Raw genomic sequence first — 25,830 nt, 5'->3', positions numbered from 1 at the left:
CCCTGAATTTTACACAGTGGGAAGTAGGGGGTAGAGAATTTATTTTGTTTTATTTTAAACATATCAGTGAAAATCAGAAGTTGATAGTACAGAGCTTGCAGCAGTCTAGATTCAAGATTAGTAGAAAGAAATGCTGCACTTTATTGCTTTTTCCAACAAGATAAATGGTGATCAGTTTTGCCTATTCAGGACTTAGGTTCTGGTGCACATAAAAATGAAGTAACACAAGGTTTTATAAGTGCTTCAAGAGTCTACAATTAAAAGTACAAACTATGGTTTTTATTTACTCTGGTGAAATTCTTAGGCACGTGCAATAATTTTGATGTAACAGTTGGACTGAAGTAATATTTTTATATCCTTTACTAGACCACTTAATAAAGTTAAAAAGAAGAAAGAAGAGAAAAGCTTTTGGGCTGAGAAGACCTTCACATTTGAAAAGAGAAGGAGCAATACTCGAGCTAAATAGCAGAAAAGAACAATTATTCTGAGTTTAACTTGGTTATGTTAATTAATTAGACAATGAAAGAGAAACATTGGTTTGTAACTGTGCTACAGGGGTGGATGATAAAGTCAAGCAATAAATTCAGGCCTTAGAGGAGGCAGGGAGGGAGAACAAGAGAACGATTGCTTGTGAAGTGTTCAGGGACAATTTACATGTAGGGAGAAAATACATCGCTAAACCCCGAGTCTCTATTTGGGGTGATTTTTAGCAGCCAGTACAATAGTGACTTTAAATTCCAAGCTTTGATAGTCATCTTCTAGCTCTTCAATGAAAATCAGGTTTTGGAGGTTCTGGTATTTATGTATAGATTCTCTCTTTTTGGACAAATTACAGAAAAGTCTCTTGAAAGAACAGAAAAAGCACCATTCAAATCTTCAACACAGCACTCTAAATAAGGGGAAGAAAAAGTTGCGTTTGGTGGCCTATTTACAATGAAGTGGTGGTCTCAGTGCAGTTGTTAATGACTTTACATGCACACCACATCATCAGGAGATCACTGAATGGGCAATGAGGCAGATTTTCTTTGTAATTACAAGGGTGGATTCTGTGGCTTTAATCTGAGAATTATTTCAGGATAGAAACTATATGGAGCCATGATACACTGCTCTGCTGTGCTCATTTATGAGAGTCTTATGCTTGCTCTAAAGATAAAAAATGCCAAAAAAAATTGCTAAGACATACTTTATAAACAGAAAACCAAAAGCAAACCAGAATGGGTTTATTCTCCTGCCCAGCTGAATCCTCTTTTCCCCTTAGCATGGGCAGAGAAACTTCCTAGCCAGGAGGCTATACAGAAATTATTAAGTAAACAAAAAGTTATTGGCTTCTGAGATCAGAGAAACTGATCACTGCTGAGATTTACAACACATATTGGGGCTCGACTCTAAAACTACAGATGGATGGCCTTACGTGCTTCTACTATGTTTGGAAGAGAGTTTTGAAATTAGGTAATTATATGGGTGGTTAGAATTTGTAAAGCATATGAAAATGACCTCTGTGTCTACTCATCAGAAATTTCTGAACACACTGGAATATAATACTTTAATATTGACACTCTGTATTCATTAAATGGGACTCTGTATTCATTACATCTTTCTTTCTTCTCTACTGAAAGTAGAAAGAGGAAAAAACAGGATCAAGATATGAAGCTCAGTTGTGGGCAAGACTGTCAACCTGTGCTTGGCACTGACTTTAGAAACAGGGGACAGGCACATTCGATGCCCAAGCACAGCCTCAGCAATCACTTGAAACAAATATTCACTGTGACACTTTAAAAATCCCATCACCTGCGAATGCTAAGAAACTGCTCCCCAAACTGAAATTCACTGTCATTGCTGGATCTCTCAACATCCTTCCAATGGCGGCTGGCTGACCAAGCACAGCCATTATAACTGACAAGAAGCACTAAGTCTCATAAACCATAACTAAAACATTTTCAAGCACAGGATGCTATTGTCTTGTTGTTAGGCATAAATATTTTTTTCTTGACTCATAAGATAATTAAACACCCAATTTTATATGTTAGTAATTTTGCATTTCTTTCCCCAAAAGATTTCAGTGAAATATGCAGTCCCAAATACTTAATTTCATCAAGTGCTTTATTGACCATCGTTTGGCAGATTTTATTTGGCTAGGAACAGCACGGCAGCTTGTTATTTTTAATTGAACAGCAATGTACATTACTTTATGTTAGAATCAATGACCAAAATTTAATTGAAACATTTCATTCTTTCATTACAGAAATTGTCCCACTAGCAACGGTTATAAAAGTTGCTGCAAAACATAACACAATCCCCACCCCTTAATAACACTAAAACAAAGATGTAGGTTTCAAACCTACAGAATCTTGGATAATTAAGGTATTATACTCATTCAATATCCTATTATGCCAACGGGCTGTGTAACAGTATTGGCATCGAAAACCACTGTTCTTGGATCCCGTGCTTTTCAAATAGACTGATTAGAAAGTCAGTTGTACTAACAGAAAAGTCTCCTTGCCTGCAGCGAGAAGCTAGTCCATGTCCCAGAAGCCGAATTCAATATTAAAGGAAGGGGATTTTACATTTGGCCTTTGTTTACCACTCTCCTTATGCATGTGCTTAGTCTCTCACTTTTTTTAATGACAGTTTTAATGTCATCTTCAACAAGACATGAGTTTGTGCTTTCAGTTACAGTACTTCAAATGATTTTTTTTTCACCTGAATGAACTGGTGGCTTCTGGATTTATTATGCTATTTAGTTTAGTGCTACTTAGAAGAAACAAACAAAAAAATGTTAGCGCCCCTCCCCAATACGTCCCATGGCCCTGCAATGGGACTAAGGCTTCTTTCAAAGCAATCTATGGCAATGGTCTATTAGGATGCAGCCAAGCTTTGTGTATTGATTTTAATTCACAATAACTTAATGCACCTAATAGCTGTTTCTGAACCATTATAGTTATATGATAGGAATATGGATTGAGATTGGAATCGATTGGAGTGTTTTAGAGTATGTCTAAACAGCGCAGTTTTAGCTTTAATGTAGCTAGCTCAGATACTGGAATTAACAAAAGTGTAGTATGGGTATATTAACCTGCTGGGAGCTGTACTATGCTTCTTCCAGCAGCCATGCAAGAGCTCCTATTCATCATGAATTCATATAATACTTCATGACATTGCACTGTCATGCAGTTCACCTCCTTTTCTATCTTGCATAGTATGGAAGGATAATTACGATCAGAGTAAAAACCTCTTTCTGTTTAAAAGCCAAATTTCCTGTGTGCTCTGTGAACTATATGAATCACCCTAGAATGCAAATACGCCCACAGAGCAGATAGGTATGTGTATGAGAAGATAAGAGCTAAGGAGCCTTGAGAGGTAGCCCTTGACATACAGATGAGTTAAGTTGGTCCTACCAGGTTTTGCATTGCACCTACTTTGCTGTCAAACTGTGGCCCCAGCCAGGTCCCAAAACATTTTAATTCCTTGATATTCACCTCATCTAGTATATAGCACCTGCTACTTTAGAAAAATGGATTGGAAATATTAATTGAAAACAAAAGGAGCTGGGTTTCCCACCAGGCTCTGAGATTAAAGCTTGTAAAACAAACCACCACACTAGTCCAAATGGCTCCTGTCCCCATTTTCTGTTTAGTAAGTTAACCCTAAACAGGGCTGGCAACCCCCGGGAGAGAAGCAGGGCAGATGGATGAGGGCAGGAGGCACTTTAGGAACCTTATTTTCTTCCATCCCTGTTTATGGGTCATTGGTCTTAGTCACCAAGAAAGAAATGCACAAATTCCACTCCTCTCTGCTTTGTTACTTTAATACTGCCACTTTCTCTGCAATGATAAAACAAACTTTTTAGTAGGGCCTGTTGCGATAGGACAAGGGGTAATGACTTTAAACTAAAAGAGGGTAAATTCAGACCAGGTATAAGGAAGAAATTTTTTACAATGAGGGTGGTGAAACACTGGAACAGGTTGCCCAGAGAAGTGGTAGATGCCACAGATGACCCTGGAAACATTCAAGGTCAGGTTGCACAGGGCTCTGAGCAACCTGACCTAGTTGGAGATGTCCCTGCTCATTGCAGGGCAGGTTGGACTAGATGACCTTTAAAGGTCCCTTCCAACCCAAACTATTCTATGACGCTATGACTCTAGTCTATATTAAGGATTCAATTTTTTTATTAAGCACCCAAGTATATTAAATACATTGATGTGCATGTAATGATGGCATGCTGTCTGCATATACAGAGAGGAGTAGTAGTGTTGAAATATGTCCAATATAATGGCAGAGATAAGGTTACAGAAGTCTGGAAGGGATTAGCATCCCAGCTGACTAGCAGTGTAGAAAGTTTGGGCTTAATTCAGTGTATGGCACGAACATGTATTCTGGAAGTTTGTGCCTGTGCAGTAAGCTAGGACCTGTTCAGTCAGTGCCAGAAGGCACCAGAGCTTAAGGAGCAACTTTTATATGCTAATAGCTCCTGAAGTGCTAAATGGGAGCACAAGCTAGAAAAATAGTAGGTGCTATTTGATATGCAGGGTAAGTAAGGAGAAAAGGTGAAGAGAGAGAAAGACACGTATCAAGTCTTCTGAATGTTTGTAATAATTATAAGTGCCACATAATGCAATTAATACCAACTTTCAGCCTTGAAGTTTCTACCTGCTTGAGATCATAAGCTAAAAACTAGGGAACTTCACTGTGGAGCTAGTATTTCCCAGTACTGTTTCCTTGCTTTCTAACAATACCTGGCTCAACTGAAGCCTAGATGTCTTCCCTTATTTTCAGAAATTAAAGTGTCTATGTGAAGAGCATGAGATAACGTAATCAGGCTTAGAACTGCAATAAAAGCGCCTGTTTCTTACAGTTAAATTGTTTCTAACCAGTACTTTCATAAGATGAAATCTTTACTTAAGAAGAAGTATAAAATGCATTTTATAGAGTCTGGGAATAACAGCACTATTGCATTTCCTGCATACTCGATATTTAAAAATACCTAAATTACAAATAATTCTGACTAAAGTTTCTGAGCAGAGTTACAATACAAACTGCTCCTGCAAACCCCTCTCTTTAGTTTGTAATTCTGTATAGATGTTACTATGTTCTTTTATTCCAGTAATACCAACCTATTTTCTTTTATTTGCCTAGAAATAGATATGGTTTCATGGAAATGCAAGCTAGAAAGAATCTCTAAAACCTTCTCTGCTTTCTCTGACTCAGGATAAAACTACCTAGACCAAGCAAAACAAACATGAACCTACTTTTCCTAGACAGACCTCTGACAAAGTAGAGTCCACAGCCTTCTTAGAACTGAATGACTAAGTACTCTTAGCATTAGAAAGTATAATAGGAGCTCTGAGAGCTACACTTAAGTTGTGATGAGAAGCATTTGCTGTAACTATTAATAGTTTGCTTACTCTTAGAAACATTGAGGAAAAACTTTTAATCAACCAAAAAGCAATTAAGTTCCATTTTTAATTTTAAAGATATGATAATAACTCTTTAGGAGACTAAAAAGTGATTCATATTGCCAGCATATATCCCAAGCCATTTAAAAAAATCCTCCTTATATTAGAAATGAGCAACTATTATTAAAACCTGTAAAAGTGAATTTTTTTTTAATGTCAAAATTTCAGTTTCAATAAATGCTTGTCCACAATCATGCCCTGAAATCTGAATTCAAGTTTACAAATTGAAAAATCTGCCCCATGAAAAGTTATTCCAACACCAATTGACTTTTCCATAGGTGAAAGTCAGTCTTGTCACACGTATCTCATGCTGAATGACAGCTTTCAGTCAACAACCAGGAAAACTATGAAGAATAGTAAATAGCAAGCCTAATCCTGTCATGCATCATTACTCCTGATGATTTCATTCATTTACCAATGAAATGAACACCTCTACCACTGTTGCTATAATTTACCACCATTTCACTGAACATTTTTCTTGATATGTTTGTCTATAAAAGATCCATTCTTTCCAACTTTCTTTCAAAGACAGACATAGGCAGCAAAAAGGAAGAGAAATCAAGACACAGGGATTTGTTGCTGTCTAGGAAATTTTGCATTCTTTACAACTAGCAATGGAATATTCTAAATCTTCGAGTATTTTTGTAATATTTTAACTACAGCACACATGGTATATACTAAATACATTACTGAGTTATAGTATATAGAGATTTTATGACAGACTCCAGATAGAATAAACTACATCACTCACAGCTTTTCTGCCATTCAAACTTAGGTGCATAAATAGCCATCAAAGAAGGATTTATCCCTTACAGATAAAAGAGTAAAATATGTTTGCTCAAAAGACAAATACTACAACTGATGAAGATAGTCAAGTAATGTTTCTTAACCTTACCACTTCCTAAGACATTTCTGCTGCCATAGGAAATTCACTATGGTGCACTATAGTCCAACATGCTGATATTGTTGAGACACAGAGCAATATATAATTTAGTATAATATATGCCTTAAATAAAATTATTTTTTAAAAATATTGTAGGCACTGATGCATAGAAGGTGTTGCCTGACAGAATGAAGAAGGATTCACAGAAGTGCACACCATTCAATCCTGGAAGTGGGAAAAGGGATCAGGACTACATGAGAAAAGTGAGCACCGAAAAAATGGGAGAAAATTAAAGAGGCATTATCTATGACACTATTCTGATTGTACACTATTATAAAATATTTATTCAGTATTTCCTGAGGTATCCCAAATGTAACCAACCTTGTTGCAGTTAATCTTTATTTTAGTCAGTCACTGATGTTTTTGTCCTGCCATTGTTTTTAACCTTTATCACTTCTGACTGTTTGCTCCTTTGCGTATTGCTTAAAATGTCTTACTCCTTTCCTTTTTCCTCTCACTCTGAAAGCTGCTCCAGCTTCTTGGAAAGGACTTTTTTTACTTTGTTTAAACCAGTGTTGGAAGTCAAATCCCAAAGATAGTCTCAGCTTTTAAAACCAGGACTTAGCTTCATATCTTACTTCTCATTTTTACTCTGAGTGGCAAGTTCCATAGAAAAAGGGACTGAAGATGCAGACCTCCTGCCAGCTCACGTCCCTGAAGATATTGTCTGCTTTCAGGATTGTTTCTTTCCTAATCTGGGCAACAAATGCTCATGCATTTAATGCCAACCATTGAGAATTAAACTAGTCCACATATGATAATAATTTCCCTGGTGTAAATGATGTGGTGTTTTTTTTTTTTTTCTTTTTTTTTTGCTATGCTTATCTACCCTTCTGCCAGCCCTCTTGCTACACCATGTCCCACGGTGCCCACCTGGAGCCAAGGGTCTACACGCTGCCTCCGGTCTACCTAGCCCTGTGTAAATAACCTAGGTAATAACTCTCAAGAAATAGTGCATAGGGATGTATGGCAAAGCATAATTCAGTATCGGTTGCTATTATTTTTCTTTCCTTCACCCTGCCTGCATTTTCAGAAGCATCCAGATATGAAAATACATGCCTCCTGTTTGGGACCTGTATCGAATTTTCATGTAAAGTCACAAATATATTTTGCACCATTAGGAAGTTTTACCTTATGCACTTTCAGAAAAGGCTCTGTGCTTTTCAATCAAGGCATTAATTCTTTAAACTGGGGAATTTAAAACTATTTCCTTTTTCAAACAACAGGGGCTTTTTTAGAAACATGATTTTGCGAATACCTGCTGGCCTGTTCATTGTCGAACAGGCCAAATCTCATTCCATTTCTGATGGCTTAATATTCATATGAATAATTCATTAATTGCCACTGCTACTAACATGATATTATGAGAATATCTGCTGTATTCTAGCTCCCTTTCAATAAAGCTGAGCAGCTGAAAAAGAGGAGGATAAACTGAAATAGCCAAAATGGATATCTAGCTAAATTTGTTCTTGGACAATTGTTCATTCAAGACACTCTGAATTTGTTTGGAGTTATTATGCTGCCCTTTGATTGAGCAACATTTCAGAAACTCAGAATGCATTTCAGAAATTCACCAGCAAGTCACTTGAACTTAGAAGTAACTTGTCAAACACAAAGTTTAAACTTTGGCTGCATGTGGGGAAGCAGTTCAAGACAGAGACATCTGATATTTAAGTAAGACAACACAAACCTTTTCTAGAAGCGTAGAAGGTATGGTATTAACCTGAGTCAGATTAAAACATTGAATCACATGTACACAGGCATGACTAAAGTTCCCCTCAGAATAAAACACAAAGAATTATTTCTTATTCCTATTTATGCAAAGGAGAGAATTCCCATTAACTTCAGAGGAGCCAGGATTCACTGCCAAATGAAACCAGAGATTTCCAATTGGGGGACATACTGTATTCTGTCATATTCACAAAGAGATTTTGGGTTGGATCTGCAGATACATAGCCCAGACTTATTATATTTATCTAGGGAAAGGAATTAGTAGATGGTTGCAGATGATGGGAATTGTTCAGCACTCGCTCTTTGAAGGACTGCTTTGGGAAAATTAGTTGCAATAATTTATCATTTTCAGACTGCAGAATGTTTCATTTCATAATAAGTATAATGCAGTATAACCCAGTTGTTGCAATTTGCTGTCCTCTCAAATTCTACTACAATTTTTAGAATGAGTAATTTTCAACCTGAAGGCATAACAAAATGAAATTGGAAGAGGAGAAGGGTTGCTATCTAGAAAGCCATGACAGATTCGAAGCGTTAACAGAACAAACTAACAAATTAATGTTAACTTCTTAAACCTCAGTGAAAAAGAAACCTATTCATATTCAAAGGTATTATTATTTAATTTTAACATAAGCTTTCTTGTTTCCCAGGTCAAGACCATACTGTTAGAAACTGGCAGAATTAATAATAAAAACTAATCATTCATAGTCAATAATAGATTCTTTATTTTTAACAGAAAAGTATTGACTTAACTGAAGAACTTGGAGAAAGATGGAAAAGTATGATAAAGGTCATTGCTAAAATACAGCTAATGGGTGAAATCCCTCTTGCACTCGCATCAAAGGCAAGAATTGCACATTTTCATCGCACAGGTTAAATACGTCTCCTGTTTTGTCCTCTCCAGCAGATATAGAACCAGATGAACACTGCACTTCCACATATTACTATGGCCTTGATTTACCTGAAAGAGTTCTGTTGATTTGTCCAAACTATAACTTGAAATTTTTATTCTATTTCACAGAATTAATGGCCTTAACAATAAATTTCTTTCAATAATAGCTGTAAAATGAATAGGGCTTAATGAAATTCTAATCAGCGTCTTTGTTGATGTAGTTTTTCTAAATTGAATAACAACAGAGGGACTAAAAGTCTAATTTTAAAATGAGGGAAAACAAGTATTAATACTTTTTTTTATAGCTTTGCTTAATTTCCAGTGTTATGGCATCCCAGCTAAGAATCCACTCAAATTCAAATATTATACCTATTTATTCATTCTATTCCAGTAAAAATAACATAATTGCGCCTTTATAATAAGATATGTGAATAAAGATGGAAACCAAGCTATAAATAGCAACAAGGAAAGGCCCTATAAGTTTATCCTATAGCAACATATATGTTTCACGTAATGATATACTTATGACAGCTATTTAGAAGCCAGCATACCCTCATGAAAAACCCTTACTTATGCATAGTAGGAGCAGTAAGAGAAACTGCTAGAGAGTAAGCACCTTAAATAATGCTCCAGCACCCACAGGGGTGGCAGCAACATCCATGGATATCCAAAGATTAGAAGAGGTTAGAAATAAGTAGCACTTTGCAATTCTGGCATCTGCACTGTCCAACTTCTCTTCAGGCTTTTGGTTAGTAGCTTGATGTTCTGTCAGTGTCTGCCTGCCTCTCTCAGCGCCATGAGAGTTTGTGGATAAGAGAGAAATAGTATTTTATCTTCCTGTTTTCTGGCATTTGGGGGAAAGTACCATCAGTCAAGGGAACTGCTAGTGACAAATAGTGTTTCTGGCTCATGAGTTTGCATAAGTATTTGCTTCCTCCCTTTATTCACACAGTTTACAAAATCCTTGCCTCTCATCATTGCTGGGTAAAATCAAATGAACCTCAATTTGTAGTGTGGTTCACAGTTGGTTTTGTCTAGATTGCACTGACCAGTCATGCAAAGCTCTACCATTTTAAGAGAATAAAGGAAGGTTTATGCTACAAAACCAATAAAAATCATTTGCATCTTCCCCGTGTATTGCCGTCAGTGCACATTCTACATGAAAGGAGCTTCAGTTAGCAAAATGGTAAGATAGCAGATTTTAACAAAGCACGATTCAGACTAATCGTGTTTTTCACTAGTTGTGCATGGAAGTTGTCACCAGTCGTGGTTTAAAACTGTCAACAAAACCAAATGGCTTTTGTGTGCTTGCATGAGGCAGTGTGTGAGGACTGCAGTGAGGAGACTGAACTGTAATGTGCTGTGTGCTGAACTTTGAATGTCTGCCTTCTGTTTTTATTATTAATATAGAATCCTATCAGCATAACTAATGACTTTTTTGTATTTTTGCAAGTTACTAAATATTCATGCTATAATGACTGGAAGGAAGAATGCTCTATGGCATATTAACTAAAATAACAGGGGATGAAATCAGAGGAATAGAGTGGGGAGAGGGGGAAGAAGAAGAAATACCAAAGAAAAGTCAGAGACTCTAATTTGAATTTATTTTGCTAGACAACATCCACAGATCATTTTTGTCAACAGAAAATTACACTGAATCAAATAACATGAGTATCAGGCAAAACACAAAGACCAGCCACTGCCACCATGATGCTATTTTGATGAACATGCAATTAAAGTATAAAAAAATCTACTGTACTGCTTTGTCTTTTTCTGTGAATTCATCCTTCTTATTGGTTGGGGTTTTTTTGTTTTGTTTTGTTTTGTAGATATTACCACAGGAAGTTCTCTAGTGTGCTAAGAGCTGGAACAGACTGGACAGCCTGACAGATAATAGCTTTTAAAGACCCATAAAATAATTGGAGGGGTGCAAAACTGCTTGCTCTGTGGCACTGACATGCTCTGGTGATTTCACTTTCCACTCCTGACTGAGCCTTTTCCTTCATCATGCAATGTCAGCAATGCAAACCGTGGAAACCACTCTTGCCTTGCTCTTTATAAGCAAGCAGTCAGGCCCTCAAACACTGAATTGTTAATGAAAAACACGAGTAGATAGCAGAGAGAAGGAAGTAGCTCAATATAACCTTTACAGTTCTGCAGCCCTGGGTCAACTTTGTGTTTGGGTATTGGTCCAAAGAGGCCTATACATCTCTTATTCATTTCTTTTTCTTTCTTTCTTTCTTTTTTTCCACTCTAACAACTTTTGCTCAAGCAGCCAAAGTTTATGACAACGAATACACTGGCCTCATATCGCAAAATACCTTCCTATTCTGGTAGACATTGTCTGTTCAGCTTTAAACCCACAACTTTGCTCCGGCTGCTTAATGCAAGGTGTTCACACAGGGAAAGAACCTGGCTGAAGAAGAGCTAGGAGGGGACAGTAGATGTTTTACTGAACTAATGTTACTCACCCTAAGCTGACCTTGAATATTTTCCAAGTGTAGCAATTTGCGTCAGACTATACTCAATTTGGCAAGGCAACTGGAAGGCAGCTATATCTTATGAATCATTTAGAGTTTCAGCTAGGTAACTTTAGCTTACAGGGCACTTGAAGTTGCGGTTTATCAATTCATACGGTTGTGTTATCTAATTTAATATGAGTCTGTGGAAGAAATGGGTTTTAATGTGTTTGATTCATGCAGAAATGAACTGTACTGATAAATATTTTGTAGAAATTTCTCCATTGCTCTGGTATTGACAAGCTGAAATCAGACACTCGAACACCAACTAAGTTCTTGGTAAAATGGTGTACTTAATAAAAAGTTGAGGCAAGAGGAAGAAAATACATTTCTGCTAGTGCAAAAGGTTAAGGATCTACTTACCAGCACAGTCACCACACGCAGAACCACTCCTCGCATGTTATTCTCCAACTTTCTGTCTGTTAGTGACCCATTCAGACCAGTGATGGGATTCCAGCAGCCGAGCTGAAAGAGAAAATAGAAATGATTTCCTCGTTGCCCATAAAACTTTGCCAGTCATTCCTCTTAGGCGGCTTTAAGCAGGAAGGTACCAAATAAACAACACCTTCTGGAATCAATGGGATGGAAAGTGAGGGAAGGGCTTGCTCACAGATTCATCTTTAAATTGCAAATGAAGCAATTAGGGATATCAATCTGTGCTTTTAAATACCAGTGTGCAATGGATGACAGCATCCAGAGTTTGGGGGTACGTGTTTTGCTTTAGAAGAGCTCAGGGAGGACTTTTATATTAATGAAAAACATATTAAAAGTAGTATGGCTGTAACAACACTTCTACCTTACTTTCAGTAATACACTACGTCCTGGTTTTGGCTGGGATAGAGTTAATTGTCTTTCTAATAGCTGGCATAGTGCTATGTTTTGGATTCAGTATGAGAAGAGTGTTGATAACAGACTGATGTTTTCAGTTGTTGCTAAGTGGTGTTTAGACTAAGTCAAGGATTTTCCAGCTTCTCATGCCCAGCCAGCAAGAAGGCTGGAGGGGCACAAGAAGTTGGGAGGGGACACAGCCAGGACAAATGACCCAAACTGGCCAAAGAGGTATTCCATACTATGTGATGTCATGCCCAGTATATAAACTGGGGGGAGCCGGCCTGGGACGATCGCTGCTTGGGAACCGATGGCATTAGTCAGTGAGTGTGAGCAGTTGCATTGTGCATCACTTGTTTTGTATATTCCAATTCTTTTATTATTATTATTATTATTGCCATTTTATTATCGTTATTATTATCATTATTAGTTTCTTCCTTTCTGTCCTATTAAACTGTTCTTACCTTAACCCACAAGTTTTACTTTTTTCCCCCCAATTCTCTCCCCCATCCCACGGGGGGGAATAGTGGGGGGGGAAGAGTGAGGGTGAAGTGAGTGTGCAGCTGCATGGTGCTTAGCTGCTGGCTGGGGTTAAACCACGACACACTAACTGGGGAAATAATAGCTACCATCATTTTAGCACGCTGTCTGCTCCAGTCCATCTTTCCTAGCAGAACTCTGATGAAAGGAATTACACTAGTTTTAATTAAAGCTTATACTACTCATTGACAATGAAACAGCAGTGATTTTTAGCCAGGTTAAAAATTACTTTTAAAGATGATTGAGTAAAAGACCATTGGATAGACATATCACAGTATTGAGAAAGGACTGCAACAGATAATGCAGAAAAAGGAATTCAGCTGTGAGATGCTTTGCATTGGTGTTATCATATTTCTTGGACTTCTATGGACAGAAGCTTTTTCCCAGGGATCTCTCTAGGACTAAATGCCCTTCAACCTGAATTTAGTAGATATTGACCTGTAATTTAGCTTCTCTGAAAATATAACTTGCGTACATTTTTACACCATGGTAGATGCTTTTCTTGGGTACAGAGAAACAGACCAACCAACCACTCATCCCTTAGCATCACATATAAACATTACTGGTTTCATTTTTGTAATTCATTACCACATTCATCTGGCTTGTGCAATTTCCAGTGTTAAATCCAAAACCCAACAGAAGTTCAATGATGGACTTCAGAGGACTTTGGAGTAGAGTCTCAATTATGGCATGTAAGCTAATTGCCTATGTAAACCTGTTATACAAAGGTGTTGGCACCTGCAGATACCAGTTCTTGCTCTGAATTGCCTTCTCCATGGACTGTGCCTGAAATCTATAGAGGGATGCTCAACTTCCGACTTGGATAGCTAACAAGCCTCTAAACTCAGGTGGTTTTCATATCCCTATTTAAAGGCACAAAAGGTCATGCTCTGACAAAATCAAGATTAACGTCAGTAGGTTACAGCTGGGCCCAGTGGCCTCTACTAAGACTTGTCTCTCAGAGAATTCAGCCCTATAATCTATGAGAAATATTAACTGTAAAACATGCAAAAAGTTATTGTACTTTAACACAGTCACAGAAATGGCAGGGTGCCTGAACCAGCTGAAGGGGTCTGTGAAAGAATGGGAGTAGCTTTGCTGACTGTGATTGAACACAAATTTACAGAAAACATTATTTTCAGTCCTTCATGGGAAAAGCCCTTGTATGTGTGTTTCATAGATCTTTCAAAGTGAGACAGAAAACAAGGAACAAACTCCGAGTACACACATTTAACAATTTAATAAGTGGACCGTTTGAAATATTTGTTTTCTTCATTACACCCACTAGGCTATTTTAGAGCAACTTCTAAATGATTTAATTTCAATATATTCATATCAATTCTTGGAAGATGCCTCCTTAAGAAATGGGTGCCTCAAAAAGTAAAAAACCCAAACCTTTCTGCAATGATATAGAGGTTAGATTTGACTCGATGATCTTAAAGGTTTTTTCCAACCTAAATGATTCTATGTTTCCCAATAGAAGATGGCCTTAAAACAATGTAGTCATTTCTCTCTGCCATTTTCAGAAGTGCTCAGAGCTGTCCTAATTCTTGCTACTTTGAAATTAAGGTTATACTATTGTCAGGGAATGAGCAAGGGTAATGCTGTCCATACTTTTAATCTCAAGTAATAACTAAATCAAGGATCTACTGGATTCAGAACTCCAGCAGAAATCATTGGAAGTAGCAATAGGATATGAGGAGGAACTAAAGTATGAGGCATCATCTCTTCCAATTCCTTGTCTGTCCAATAGCTATTTCTAAATAAAAGCACAAACTATTACTGCTTGTTTTCCTCACTTCATGTTCCCATCTGATCACAAAGACCAACAAGAGATTATAGTAGCCATCTCTGCTTCTTCTATACCTCCACAGCATGTCCAGCTGTTCACAGCAGTATGGATGGACTGCTGGCACATTCCAGGTCCCCATCACTCCTCTGGCAAAGCCCTCCAACACTCTGAGCTGAATAACCTACTTTCTGATGTGTGTTACCTGTAACAATGCAGTAAAATGTAGTGAATGTATTTGAAGTGTGTGTACTGTACACTGTATGCAATAAACCACTGCCATCCTACAAAGAAAAACATTTGATAGTCTACATTTTCTGTACTAAAAATATTGAAAACAGCACTGAATTGAGAACAAAAGTGCATTAAATTAATTCCACGATTGTCATTCTTAGTCACATAAAGAAACTAATTAGAACTTAGATCCACTTAGCATATCCAAATGTGTTGGAAGCATAATTACCACAGAAACCGTACTGCTTTTGACAGATTCAAAACCCTAGGAAGTTATTGAAAAGCCTTTGTATCCTTTTGACGTTAAAGTCCATTTTTAATTATGTACATTAATGTGCACATATTTATATAATTAACTTTTTAGCCTGACCCATTCTACCTTTTAAGGAAAAAAACCCCACGACATAACTGACTCCTGGATATTTAGCATAGCACTAATTCTCCTTCAAAAAGGCAGATTTTATTTTCAATTACTGTGCATTTAATTTTCAATTCAATTGTACCTTTATGTAGCACAGCCATGGCGAAGACAAATGTGCAGTGCCTTGTCAATAAAGTTGAAAATGATTTTGAGTGGGAGCTGCTTACTGTTATTAGGTGAAAACAAATCAACATTTATTGATGACAATTTGAGCTTGTCATTGCAGCAAGTAGCAAATGTAACTTGCTGAAACAGCAAGATGGTGGTGGTATGAAGCTACCTCTTCAGCTCTCTCTCTCACTTAACTGCTTCTGCAATGCATTTGTTGCTTCTGCAGTTACTTCCTTTTTCTTTTGTTCTGTCTCTGATAGTTGAAATGAGAGAACAGATCAGGCAATAACAGAATCTCACATTAATTCTGGTTGATTTGTGTAGAACAATATGGGGGCTAGAAACTCTCTATTGAGCACAGTACTTGTCATCTTCATACCATATGAATTTTGTCATTTATAGTGCTTGGTACTTCAGTTGCAGTTTCTTTTATTTATTCTAATGACAGCATTCACTTTGCTACATTCAGTTATAAAATGATGAAGATAGAAAAGTTGTCAATGTTCTGCTTCCTTTTATATCAAATTTACAATCTCTTACTGATCATCCCACCTCCCAGCTTGTTATCCCCTTTATCATCATAATTAGAATGTTTTTTTCTCTCATGTTTTCCTGGCAGAGCCGAAAATTGATCTCCCTTCTTCATTAGAAATTTTTGCCTATGTGAACTATGCGTTATGGAAGGTCTGTAATTTGTATACCAATATTAAAACAGGCAAAACCTATCCTATGTATATCTGCAATTTCCAGACACTGATGTATAAGGAACTTGGAACACTAAAATCTATAATGCTTTTACAACAGCTTACAGCCAGATTTTCTCCCCTACTTCCTATGAAATCAGTGAATTCTGCTGGATACCTGAGAGCTTTCACTTTTTTTCTGGCAGAGTAAAATGCAGATTAAAACTGTCAATTAATTGAGAAAAATACATTGGCCTGGTGTGATAGCAGTTGAGGACAACCATAGAAAATAAATAAAACCAGAATACTGATATGAATGCATTACTTAAGTGCTTGTCACTACAGGAGAGTGTATAGTGTTCTGTTACTCCAATTAATATAGAAAATATAAAGGAACCAGTTCATCCAGCACTGCTGTGCAACCACCTCTGAACTCAGACTGCATCACAGAAAAACTACAAAACAGTCAAGAGCAGAAAACACTCTAGAGAAGCTGCAAGGGAAATCTGAAAGATAAAACACCACTACGTCTGCAACTGGAATCGATCAGGACACCAGGATTTCTTTCACTCCTCTTTCCTTTATTTTCCTGGCAATTAAAGAAAAAGAAAAGAAAAAAGAACTAGAAAAAAAAGAAAAAAGAAAAAAGAAAAAAAGAAAAAAGAAAAAAGAAAAAAGAAAAAAAGAAAAAAGAAAAAAGAAAAAAGAAAAAAGAAAAAAAGAAAAAAGAAAAAAGAAAAAAGAAAAAAAGAAAGAAGAAAATAGAAAAAAGAAAAAAGAAGAAAAAAACCCCCACAAAACCAATCGAAAAAATGAACAAGATCTTGGTTTTACTACAGACAGCTTGACAAAACATTTCCAGTGGAAATGCCCGCCACAGAGCACTGTTGAGGAACCACTCTATCAGCAGCTCATAAGAGAGCTAGTCACCCACAGAAATATGAGCCTTCTCGCCTGCAGTACCCATATGTTCTTCAGAAACTCCCTTCTCAATTTTCATCCAGGTCCAACCTGCTTCAGGAACTGACTTTTTCTAGGATAGGACTTCAACAGAAGAAAAGTGCATTAACAATGCCCTTCTTGATTCCAAAGCATAATAAATTCACACAACTGGAAAAAACATCATGAAGCTGTCATGGAACAGCACTCAGCTAGGAGATTCTAACTCCCAGGTGTGCTAGGAAGACTCAAAATGGGATACACACACACACAAAAAAAAAAAAAAGAAGAAGAAAAAGGGTTTTTTTTGTGATGCATGGATTCAGCTTTTACAAAATTTGCTAGGACACCAGTTTAGACAAAATTCAAGCATGGCAACATAGAAATAGTTTTGCACAGAGTATTCCTGATGCCTTTTGTCAGCTGTTGTTTAATGCATCTGACAGTGACTGGGAAATCAGAGACTAAATCCTGCAGATGAAAGACTATGTCTCACAGAAGAAACACCAGAAAAGATATGTTTCAGTTGTCATTCTGATACTGTCAGTTATGTAAAATTTAGTCGGACACTCTGTCACCTGGTTAAAGAGTCCTTTCAGTTCAGCTCCCTAGCCAGCACCCAACAGTTGGTCAACCAAATCTGCAAAACGTCTGATGGCCAGGGGTTAACCAAGGGCCTTTGTACTCCTGGGTTTGATTAAAGAAACAAGGATTAGTTTTGCTCTTCAAAGCAATTTCCAATTTCCTAATACAATTGGTTAGCAGGAAAGCTTTCTGTGTTTAACTTCTCCCTTCACTGGAGATTAGGTAATAGTCAGCAAATAATAAGTTGTTAAAATCAATAGAAAATACTGTGTTCAACAAATTGGATAATGTATAGCAGCACTTGTTTCTCCTCCATTCTGTGTGCTGAAACCTATATAGTTCTGTGCATTCGGTTAATTATTTTGTACAGTATGTTTTATTGCTTTAATTTGTCTCTGGACAAGAAGGAATGACCTGCCCCTGGACTCTGTTATTTTCAAGCTATGTTAGGAGAATGTGAATACCCAAGTTTAGTTTTATATCCAGTGGCTTAAGGATTATAATCGCAGCAGTCAAGGTGGTCTATTTGTTTTATTAACTGATCATAGACACAAGTGCAATAACCCAAGTAAGAATTTCCTTCCTCAAAGCCAAAGCATATGGCAGAATAATGCTGCACACAGTTAATAAAATGTTTGCTTTGGGGACTGCCCAAATATCCTTTTCATATTGAATTGAAATAAAGAAGCTAATGGAAAGTTACCTGCTGTTTGTTTGCCTACCAGCTCTCAACTCAATATTTTCTCAAGGACTCATGCACCCAGATTGGTGCCAGAAGTTATAATCGGATGTTTTAGACCACTGACAAATGTTGAATATATGGGAAAAAACCATAGACTGCATAGCTGCTCTCACACTGTGTGTTCCACTCATGAAGCTCACGCTAAGCACTTAGGCCAAGCTTCCAGATGAACTCTAATGGTATGATTTTTGGAAAGTATAGTAAATCACCACATCTCAAAGATAATGAACCATCTCCCCAAGTCAGTGGTGTCATTTTAATGGTCCCTCACTTTTTTTCCCCTTCATCTCTACCTTACTTTCTCTATTACTGCTTTCCCTTTCATTTGAAATTTGGTGGTTTTAATCTATCATTTCCCACTTCTAAGTGTCTTCTCTTTTATCTTTGGAAAACACCCTTTTTTCCTTCTTTAGTCCTGTCTGTGAATTCAGTACTCCCAGTGGTTCCCTAACCTGTGGTTATCTTGCTTTCTCCTACATTGCAATGCCTCTTGCCATTTCTCTGTGTACTTTCAGCATACTTTCTTTCCTCTTTGCTTTTCTTTCCCTTGATCTTCCCTGCTGTTTCCTGTGCCTTTTTCCTGTCTTGCTCTTTTAGTTTAGGGTTTGGTTTGGTAAAGGGACCTTACTTCTCACTTCATCCAGCTTTGACTCATCTTTCAAATCACTTTGGGTCCTTTCTCCTTAGCCCTTGGATTGCCTTTTCTCTCACACAGTCCTCTATGGAAACTTTTCCTCAACTCCTCCCTCTCCTCTTGTGTTGTGAGGGAGATGGGACTTGCCAAAATACATTACTGTATGGCCCTGCTTCTCTTGCTTTCACCTTTCATATTCTTTTCACTCCTGTCCCCTGAAATCCTTAACACAACTCTGAAGAAAAGACCCAGACAAGGATATTAATGAGCCGGATGGTGTCTCTTTCCCAGTGCCTCCATATTTCAATTAAGTCAAATACTCAGAAAAGCCTGTTCTTTGACCCAATACAGACATCACCCCTTTGCCATTTGGTGACTTCACTGTGGATCACTGTGCACGAAAAGCTCCCGTGGGAATCCCGGTGGTGCCCAGGGGTTGTGTGGCAGCAAGCATTCACAGAGAAAGTATCGGTCCTTCTTCATTCCTTCTGTACCACAACCCAGAGCACAGAGAAAGCACAGGCATGCAGGCTACTGGCATGTTCTGGCATTGCTTAAATGCCAAAATGACCTTTGTGAGGAGGCAGGTTTTGTCCTCCTTTTGCTGAAAATTGAGGTAAGAGTGTAACAGCTGACAAGAGCATGTTGCTGGTGGCTGGCAGTTTTGGTCAACAGCTATAGGGAGGCCAGTAACCACCCAAGATGAGTAACAAACTTGCCTTTCAGACTTTATGATTCGACCTGACTTGGCCATATATCACCCAGAATACACTGCAAACAACAGGAAGTTGGGAAGGAAAAAAGGAGTTTCACTGAAGACAGATATCAGTTATTAAGTCTAACATCTACTTTTATGAATTTTTTTTTAACAGTATATTTTACTGTCTCGAGGCTGTGTTATCACCTTGTTGTGGTTTATCAGGTGATGTAAATAAATTAACTTAAAATAACATAAATAGACTCTTCCTCCTCCAAAAAAAGAGAAAGTAATAATCTTTCCCCAAAACACACATACACACACTTTCTTTTTTCTTCAGAAGGCAACCCCCTCTTTAGACTATCAAAGTTCTTCATACTGCCAGAGTAAAACTCATTAATATCGCTTCTATTTTACACTGAAAGCTTGCTCACTGATGTCTGAATTATTCCAGAGAAATTGGTAATACCAAGTAAGTTCAGATTTGTGTGTAAATACAGTCACTTTGATTTTTAATTGCAAATCCTTGTCTCCTTTCTCATTAAGCATATTAAGAGTTTAAAAGGATCTCTTTTATCTAAATCATGTAAGGTCTGGAAAAAAATACTTTAAAAATCAGGGTTTATAATTGAATTTGGTCCATTTTGTGCTGGGACACCACTGCATCTTTATGATACCAAAGAGCAGAATATTTAAAGTTACTACTCCAGCTTGTATTAGATCACAATATATAAGGTTTTTGTATCATAGTAAAACCTTTGGTCAAACCTGATCAGTGACAAACAATGAGAAAATATCATTTTCCACTGGGTTGCATGGAACCTCTCTACAGGTAGCAAGAAAACATGTGTGGCACATTTCAGCTTCTCATCAGTTCCCTGGGAGTATATGAGTATTCTTCAATAGACTCCCAGCTTTCCCTTCAGCTTAGTAAGGTGCTTTTTGGGGATTTGATTTTTCAGAAAGGATTTGACAAAGTGGAACGTCAACACAAACCGTTTGCACTGTTGCAGGGCTCAAAAATTCTGGGGGCAGCGTTCCAGAAATAAATCAAAACTGTAACAGCATAGAACAAACCCAGCACTGTTTCACTTGGAGAGAAGTGCGTTTGCGGAGCAGGACTTTGAACAAACCAAGTCCAATAAACCACATAAGTGAATCCTTCAGAGTAGAATAAATTGGCGTATGCCGAACACCCTGCTTCTGCAGCAGACTGCTGCCAGTGCTGAGGTACTTGGGTACATCCACACACACTGCATTGCAGTCAGCTCTGCGAGCAGGCATGCTGAGAAGCACCTTGGTTTTTTTTCCGCAATGCAAATCTCCCCTTGAATATAACCACAGAATTAGCAGTCCAGGAATCAGTTCTAGAAGTAAATCCACACAGAGAATTGTGTATTAGCTTCATCAGTCTCCAAGCTGGGAAGAAAAAGAAAGGCTGCTGTCTAGTTCCAGCCCAGGAGCTGCAGTAGTAGAGCAGTAGTACAAAAGAAATCTGTACTTCTTTTAAAGGAAGTTGACAAGGAATGCTGTGTTTAGGTACACATGGGGCACAGTGAGGCTACAAAACATCTGGACTAATCTCAGTGGCACCTCTTTAGCCCTATTTTTGAAGTGTAAGCAGAATTATTACACCACCACTTGCACAAAAATGCATCAATGAACTCTACATGCGGTTATCTTTTCATATGAAGCACAATGTTATGAAGCATACTTTTTTTCAGGTATAACATATGGGAATCTCCCTTTTTCTTTGGCAGGCTAAAGGACTTTAAGTGAAGCAATACTCCACCACTACTTACTCCAAAGTAGATTATTTATTTAGCAACTAAATGCTCCTTGAGCAGTACTGCTGCTGTGGTTTTCCTTATGCATGAAACAGAAGAGTTGCATTCACAGCACGTGGGTAAAGGGTGGGAAATGTTCCTAGGATGCACATACCATGGAAATACATGTTCTGAAAACCTCTGAAAGAGGACACCCTAATTTTTAAATATATACTTACACTTAGCATGTTTGGTATTGCTACATAATTCTTAACTTCAGCATGAAACAGAGAATAAGAAACAGAAAAATATATCCCTGCCTTACTCAAGGCACTGATATACTGGCATGAAAACACTCCTTCCAAATACCAGATGCAAACTCAAAGAGAGGCACATGTGATAAGATACTATTTTTATCCCAAAGAATGTGGGTCCCTGTCTCCTCAGACAGGTTCAGCCTCTCATCATCAACATGAGAGGCAAAGGAATTAGTATGGAGGTAGTGTGAGAACATGCACCACTGTTCAGTACAGATAATATACGTATCTTAAAGCATATTTGTACATGTCTAGAAGCTGTTCAAACTTACACAACATCAAAGTAGCTTACACTCTGTTTTTTAGCACAGAAGAATTTGCCAGCTCCTTCTTAAATGTAGTACAAAGAAAGAAAGATCTGATAAGAGCTTCTCCTATTCATCCCTGCCAGTGCAACATGCTTCCCAGGCACAGGGGCTGTTCACAAAGCATCAACGCCAATGACAAAAAAAAAAAAAAAGATTAAAAAAAATAAATGCTGATGGAGCATGAGAAATTCACATGAAAGGCCAGTTTAACTCATTTCCATTTTATATATGCATATCTGAAGGCACTCCTGAGAGTGCCTAAAGAATGGAGACCTTTGGTGAAAAGGGGAAAACCAAACCAAGTTGTTACTCAAATATTGCCTTCAAGTTTCTCACTACAGAGAAGCTAACATGACAATGCAGCAAGCATAGCACTAGATGATAAACTGCTTTCCGTTGATTCTCCAGATTCCCGTGACGCTTAAATGGGAAATACAGAGATTGAAACAATCTTTGCTTAAACATAGATCAATACTCCATTCCTAAAATCCAGGATTTATTCTCAGTGTTGGCAGAAAAAAAAAAGAGGCTTGCTAAGTTGAATATGTCACAGACTTACTAGCTTGATGCTGGCTAGTAAATCAAAGCAGCATTTTGTCACTCATATGTTAGAAAATATTATTCCAGTATAACCCACACTCAAAGGGTGTATGGCTAGAGTGTCACCAGTTTTCAGTGCATTATGGAGCAGATATTACAAGTGATTTACTGGATCATATAGTTTTGAGAGTTTGGTAGTAAGGATAACAAGGTTGTGGGATGTTTTTTTCCACTCCCTCAGCACAGAGCAGCTTTCTTAGGAATCAGAACTGACAGCGAAGAAATAAAAAAATTTAGCACAGCAGTGACCAAGCAGAGTATCAGTACCAAGCAACAGCTGAGAAATAGCAACAGCTTCTTCTGAAGGCTGTTTTTGGACCACGAGGCTTGGAGCAGTGAAGAACAGAAAGGTCAAGAGTGAATTTGAGGAGATGGTTGTGGCCAACAACCTGGATTACAAAAGGGAACTTCTTCCCACTAAATACAACTGCAGTGGGAGCAGATGTGTTCACCTAGAGTCCTAAAGAGCAGCACAGGGGCCGGGAGCACCGAGCACTGGGAAGTCTTTGAAGAACTAGGTCACGGTCTATCTCACACCAGGAGTCCCTCTCTCCATGGGGTCCAGATTATCCTTTCTAAGATTTTTGCTTCCAGATGATCTAGCCTTAGTTCCAAAGCACAGGCCTTTTTAGCTTAATAAACTGTTACTGAAATTATTTCTGTGCTAGAGGCCCTGACAGAACTGCTACACTGATAACCAAATGTTATACTGATAATGATCAAAAGCAATTTCCTCTCTAACTACCAGCACTATAAACTCATCTTCAGCACAGACAATACATTCAGCTGCTTTCCTTTCTATATACCACAGGACATCTGCTACCTCATTATGTAGCAGAAAGGCTGTCCCTAAGACAGCCAGACCTGTGCTTCTATGGCCTTCTGAGGATGACCTCAATGACACTTCAGAGGTATCATCATCTGACCACCAGGAAAAATGTAATTCTGATAGCTGGTGGTGATGTTGCACAGCAATCACAGCTGAGTGTCAGACTGTACAAAACCTGTTTAAAATGTTTATGTTATACTTGTGCATTACACAACATACACAGTTTAAAGCAAGTTTGGTGTCCACTGTATTCACTACTAATCAGTTCTCCACAGAAGAATACCTAAACCCTAGCAGGATTTGTTAGTAGCTAGTTCAGTAGAGCCACATACAGGAGTGGGTGCTTCTGTATTAGAGAAACAGAGGCATGAGTGAGCATAAATTTCATATGCTGCAGTAAGGGTGGGAAAAAAGGTTGCCTATTAAAGAAGGGCTCAGATGAGTAGTATAACATTTTGTAAAAAAGTGAAACATTTCTATATGTCTATTATTTACTACTGAAAATTTTAAAAAGCACCACAATAAAATAGCATTACAAAGGCAAGCTATGACTCTCTCTGGTGCATAAAAACCTACTCTGACAATTAGACACAAAGTTTCTAAGAAGTCTCTGAAAAGTGCTAACAAACAAACAAACAAAAATCACCTTTTCTGCTTTACCATCAGTTGGACAAAACTGGAAGGTTAAAGAATTTTGGGAAGGAAAAAGCTGAGTTTTGCCCATTAAGACAAAACATTTTTAGTAGATTGCTCTGGAGAACCTGAATGGCTGACAGTGTGAGTGATTTTACAAAGTCATTGCTCCATACAGTGCAAGTATTTGCCCTTATTATGGTAAATAAGCTTGTCAGAACAATCTACATATCATGAACACTTAAATGGCAAATTATATGTAGTAGAATACCTGAAGGCTTAAAGTATCCTTGTGGAAAACAGTAAACCATTAGTTTAAAAGACGAATTGACACTTCTAATAAGCCCTCTCTAGAATAGCTGAATCAGAAAAATACATTTTTATTACAAGTGAAAATCACTCCTTTAATGACCCTGAAATTTGCCACAAAAATAAATTAGCAATATATCTTTAGTAATTAAAACTACAAAACACAATATAAATCTATCTTGCAAAGGATGGGAATTATATTTGCTAGTACACTATATTCCCACAAGAGATCCTGTTTAGCATACACAATGCTGAAATTGTGTAAAGAAACTAAGAACTTTAAGCCACTGAGATTTTTCTTAGTTTAAAATTGCAAAGAACCTTCTAAGAACATATTGTGGCATATATGGCAGTGATTATTTAACCAGCTAAGTAGCTATACTGTGCTCATCACTACAGCGTTTCTAGGATTTAATTTTAAGGGATAATATGAATTTTAAAATCATGTTTCCATTTGAAAAGATCTACTACTTTTAAGAAGGGAGAAATGTCTATCTTAAAATTATATTAACAAATCAGTAATTGGGCTCAAATTACCTTCTTGAGCACGCTACAGCTACCATACTTGCCCTCATCGCTTGCTGCTTCCCATTTTCAACAGCACCCACTTGATGTGACTGTAAACAATATGAGGTAGGAACTACGCATTAGTAACCTATGTAATAGAGCTTTTTACTGTAATCATAACTATCATGAGAGATATAGCCAAAATCAAGTATTTTGTCCTCATTTTTCCCTGAGTTTCAGTTGCACCTTGTTCATGTTGCCTGCCTGATAGCTACCAGGCTGTTTCTCCTGTATAACCAATTATTGAGGGGTTAGAAATGTCCAAGAATTCTCTCTCTGTATGATCTACCCATGGATATGCCAGAATCACAGCCTTTATGCTATTGCTGATGAAAGTAAGTATGTTAAGCTCCTTCCCAAGAGAAGAGAAAATTTTCTTCAGTTGGTGACTTCAGAAAGGTGACTTAGAAATAATAATATCCCTCCAAATGTTAGACACAGCGCAGGAACAGAATCCTGGAGTCCTGTTTCTCAACAGGTTGTGGGTACCACTGCATTATCTTCCAATGCACACTTGAAGAATTTCACTGGCGATGCTAATTATCTTTCAATCAGTAGGACCCAAGATTAACAGCCACATTAGAGAGGATGTAAATAACTTCAGGGCTAAGCGTACTTGCTTGAAAGCTGACTCTTGTCTGGACTACTCCTGTCTGAGTGTTCATCTCCATTATTGGAGGAACAGTTGTGACAGAGAATTTTACTATTTTACATAAACTTAGAAAAAAGTCATTATTACTGTAGTTTCAGACTTTAACAC

General features: G+C 37.6%; 1 protein-coding gene across 1 annotated transcript in view; it reads right to left on the bottom strand.

Moving 5' to 3' along the window:
• Window positions 1–25,830, bottom strand: part of GRID2 (glutamate ionotropic receptor delta type subunit 2) — a 737,675-nt gene that overhangs the window by 143,680 nt on the left and 568,165 nt on the right. The window contains exon 9 of the mRNA XM_075030714.1: window positions 11,902–12,003. Coding sequence (XP_074886815.1) covers window positions 11,902–12,003 — 102 coding nt within the window. The remainder of the gene's footprint in view (window positions 1–11,901; window positions 12,004–25,830) is intronic.

This window comes from Buteo buteo, chromosome 1, assembly GCF_964188355.1.
Source record: "Buteo buteo chromosome 1, bButBut1.hap1.1, whole genome shotgun sequence".
In the NCBI taxonomy this organism is placed as follows: domain Eukaryota; kingdom Metazoa; phylum Chordata; class Aves; order Accipitriformes; family Accipitridae; genus Buteo; species Buteo buteo.
The sequence above is the reverse complement of the archived record's forward strand: the minus strand, read 5'-3'. Positions and strand labels throughout refer to the sequence as shown.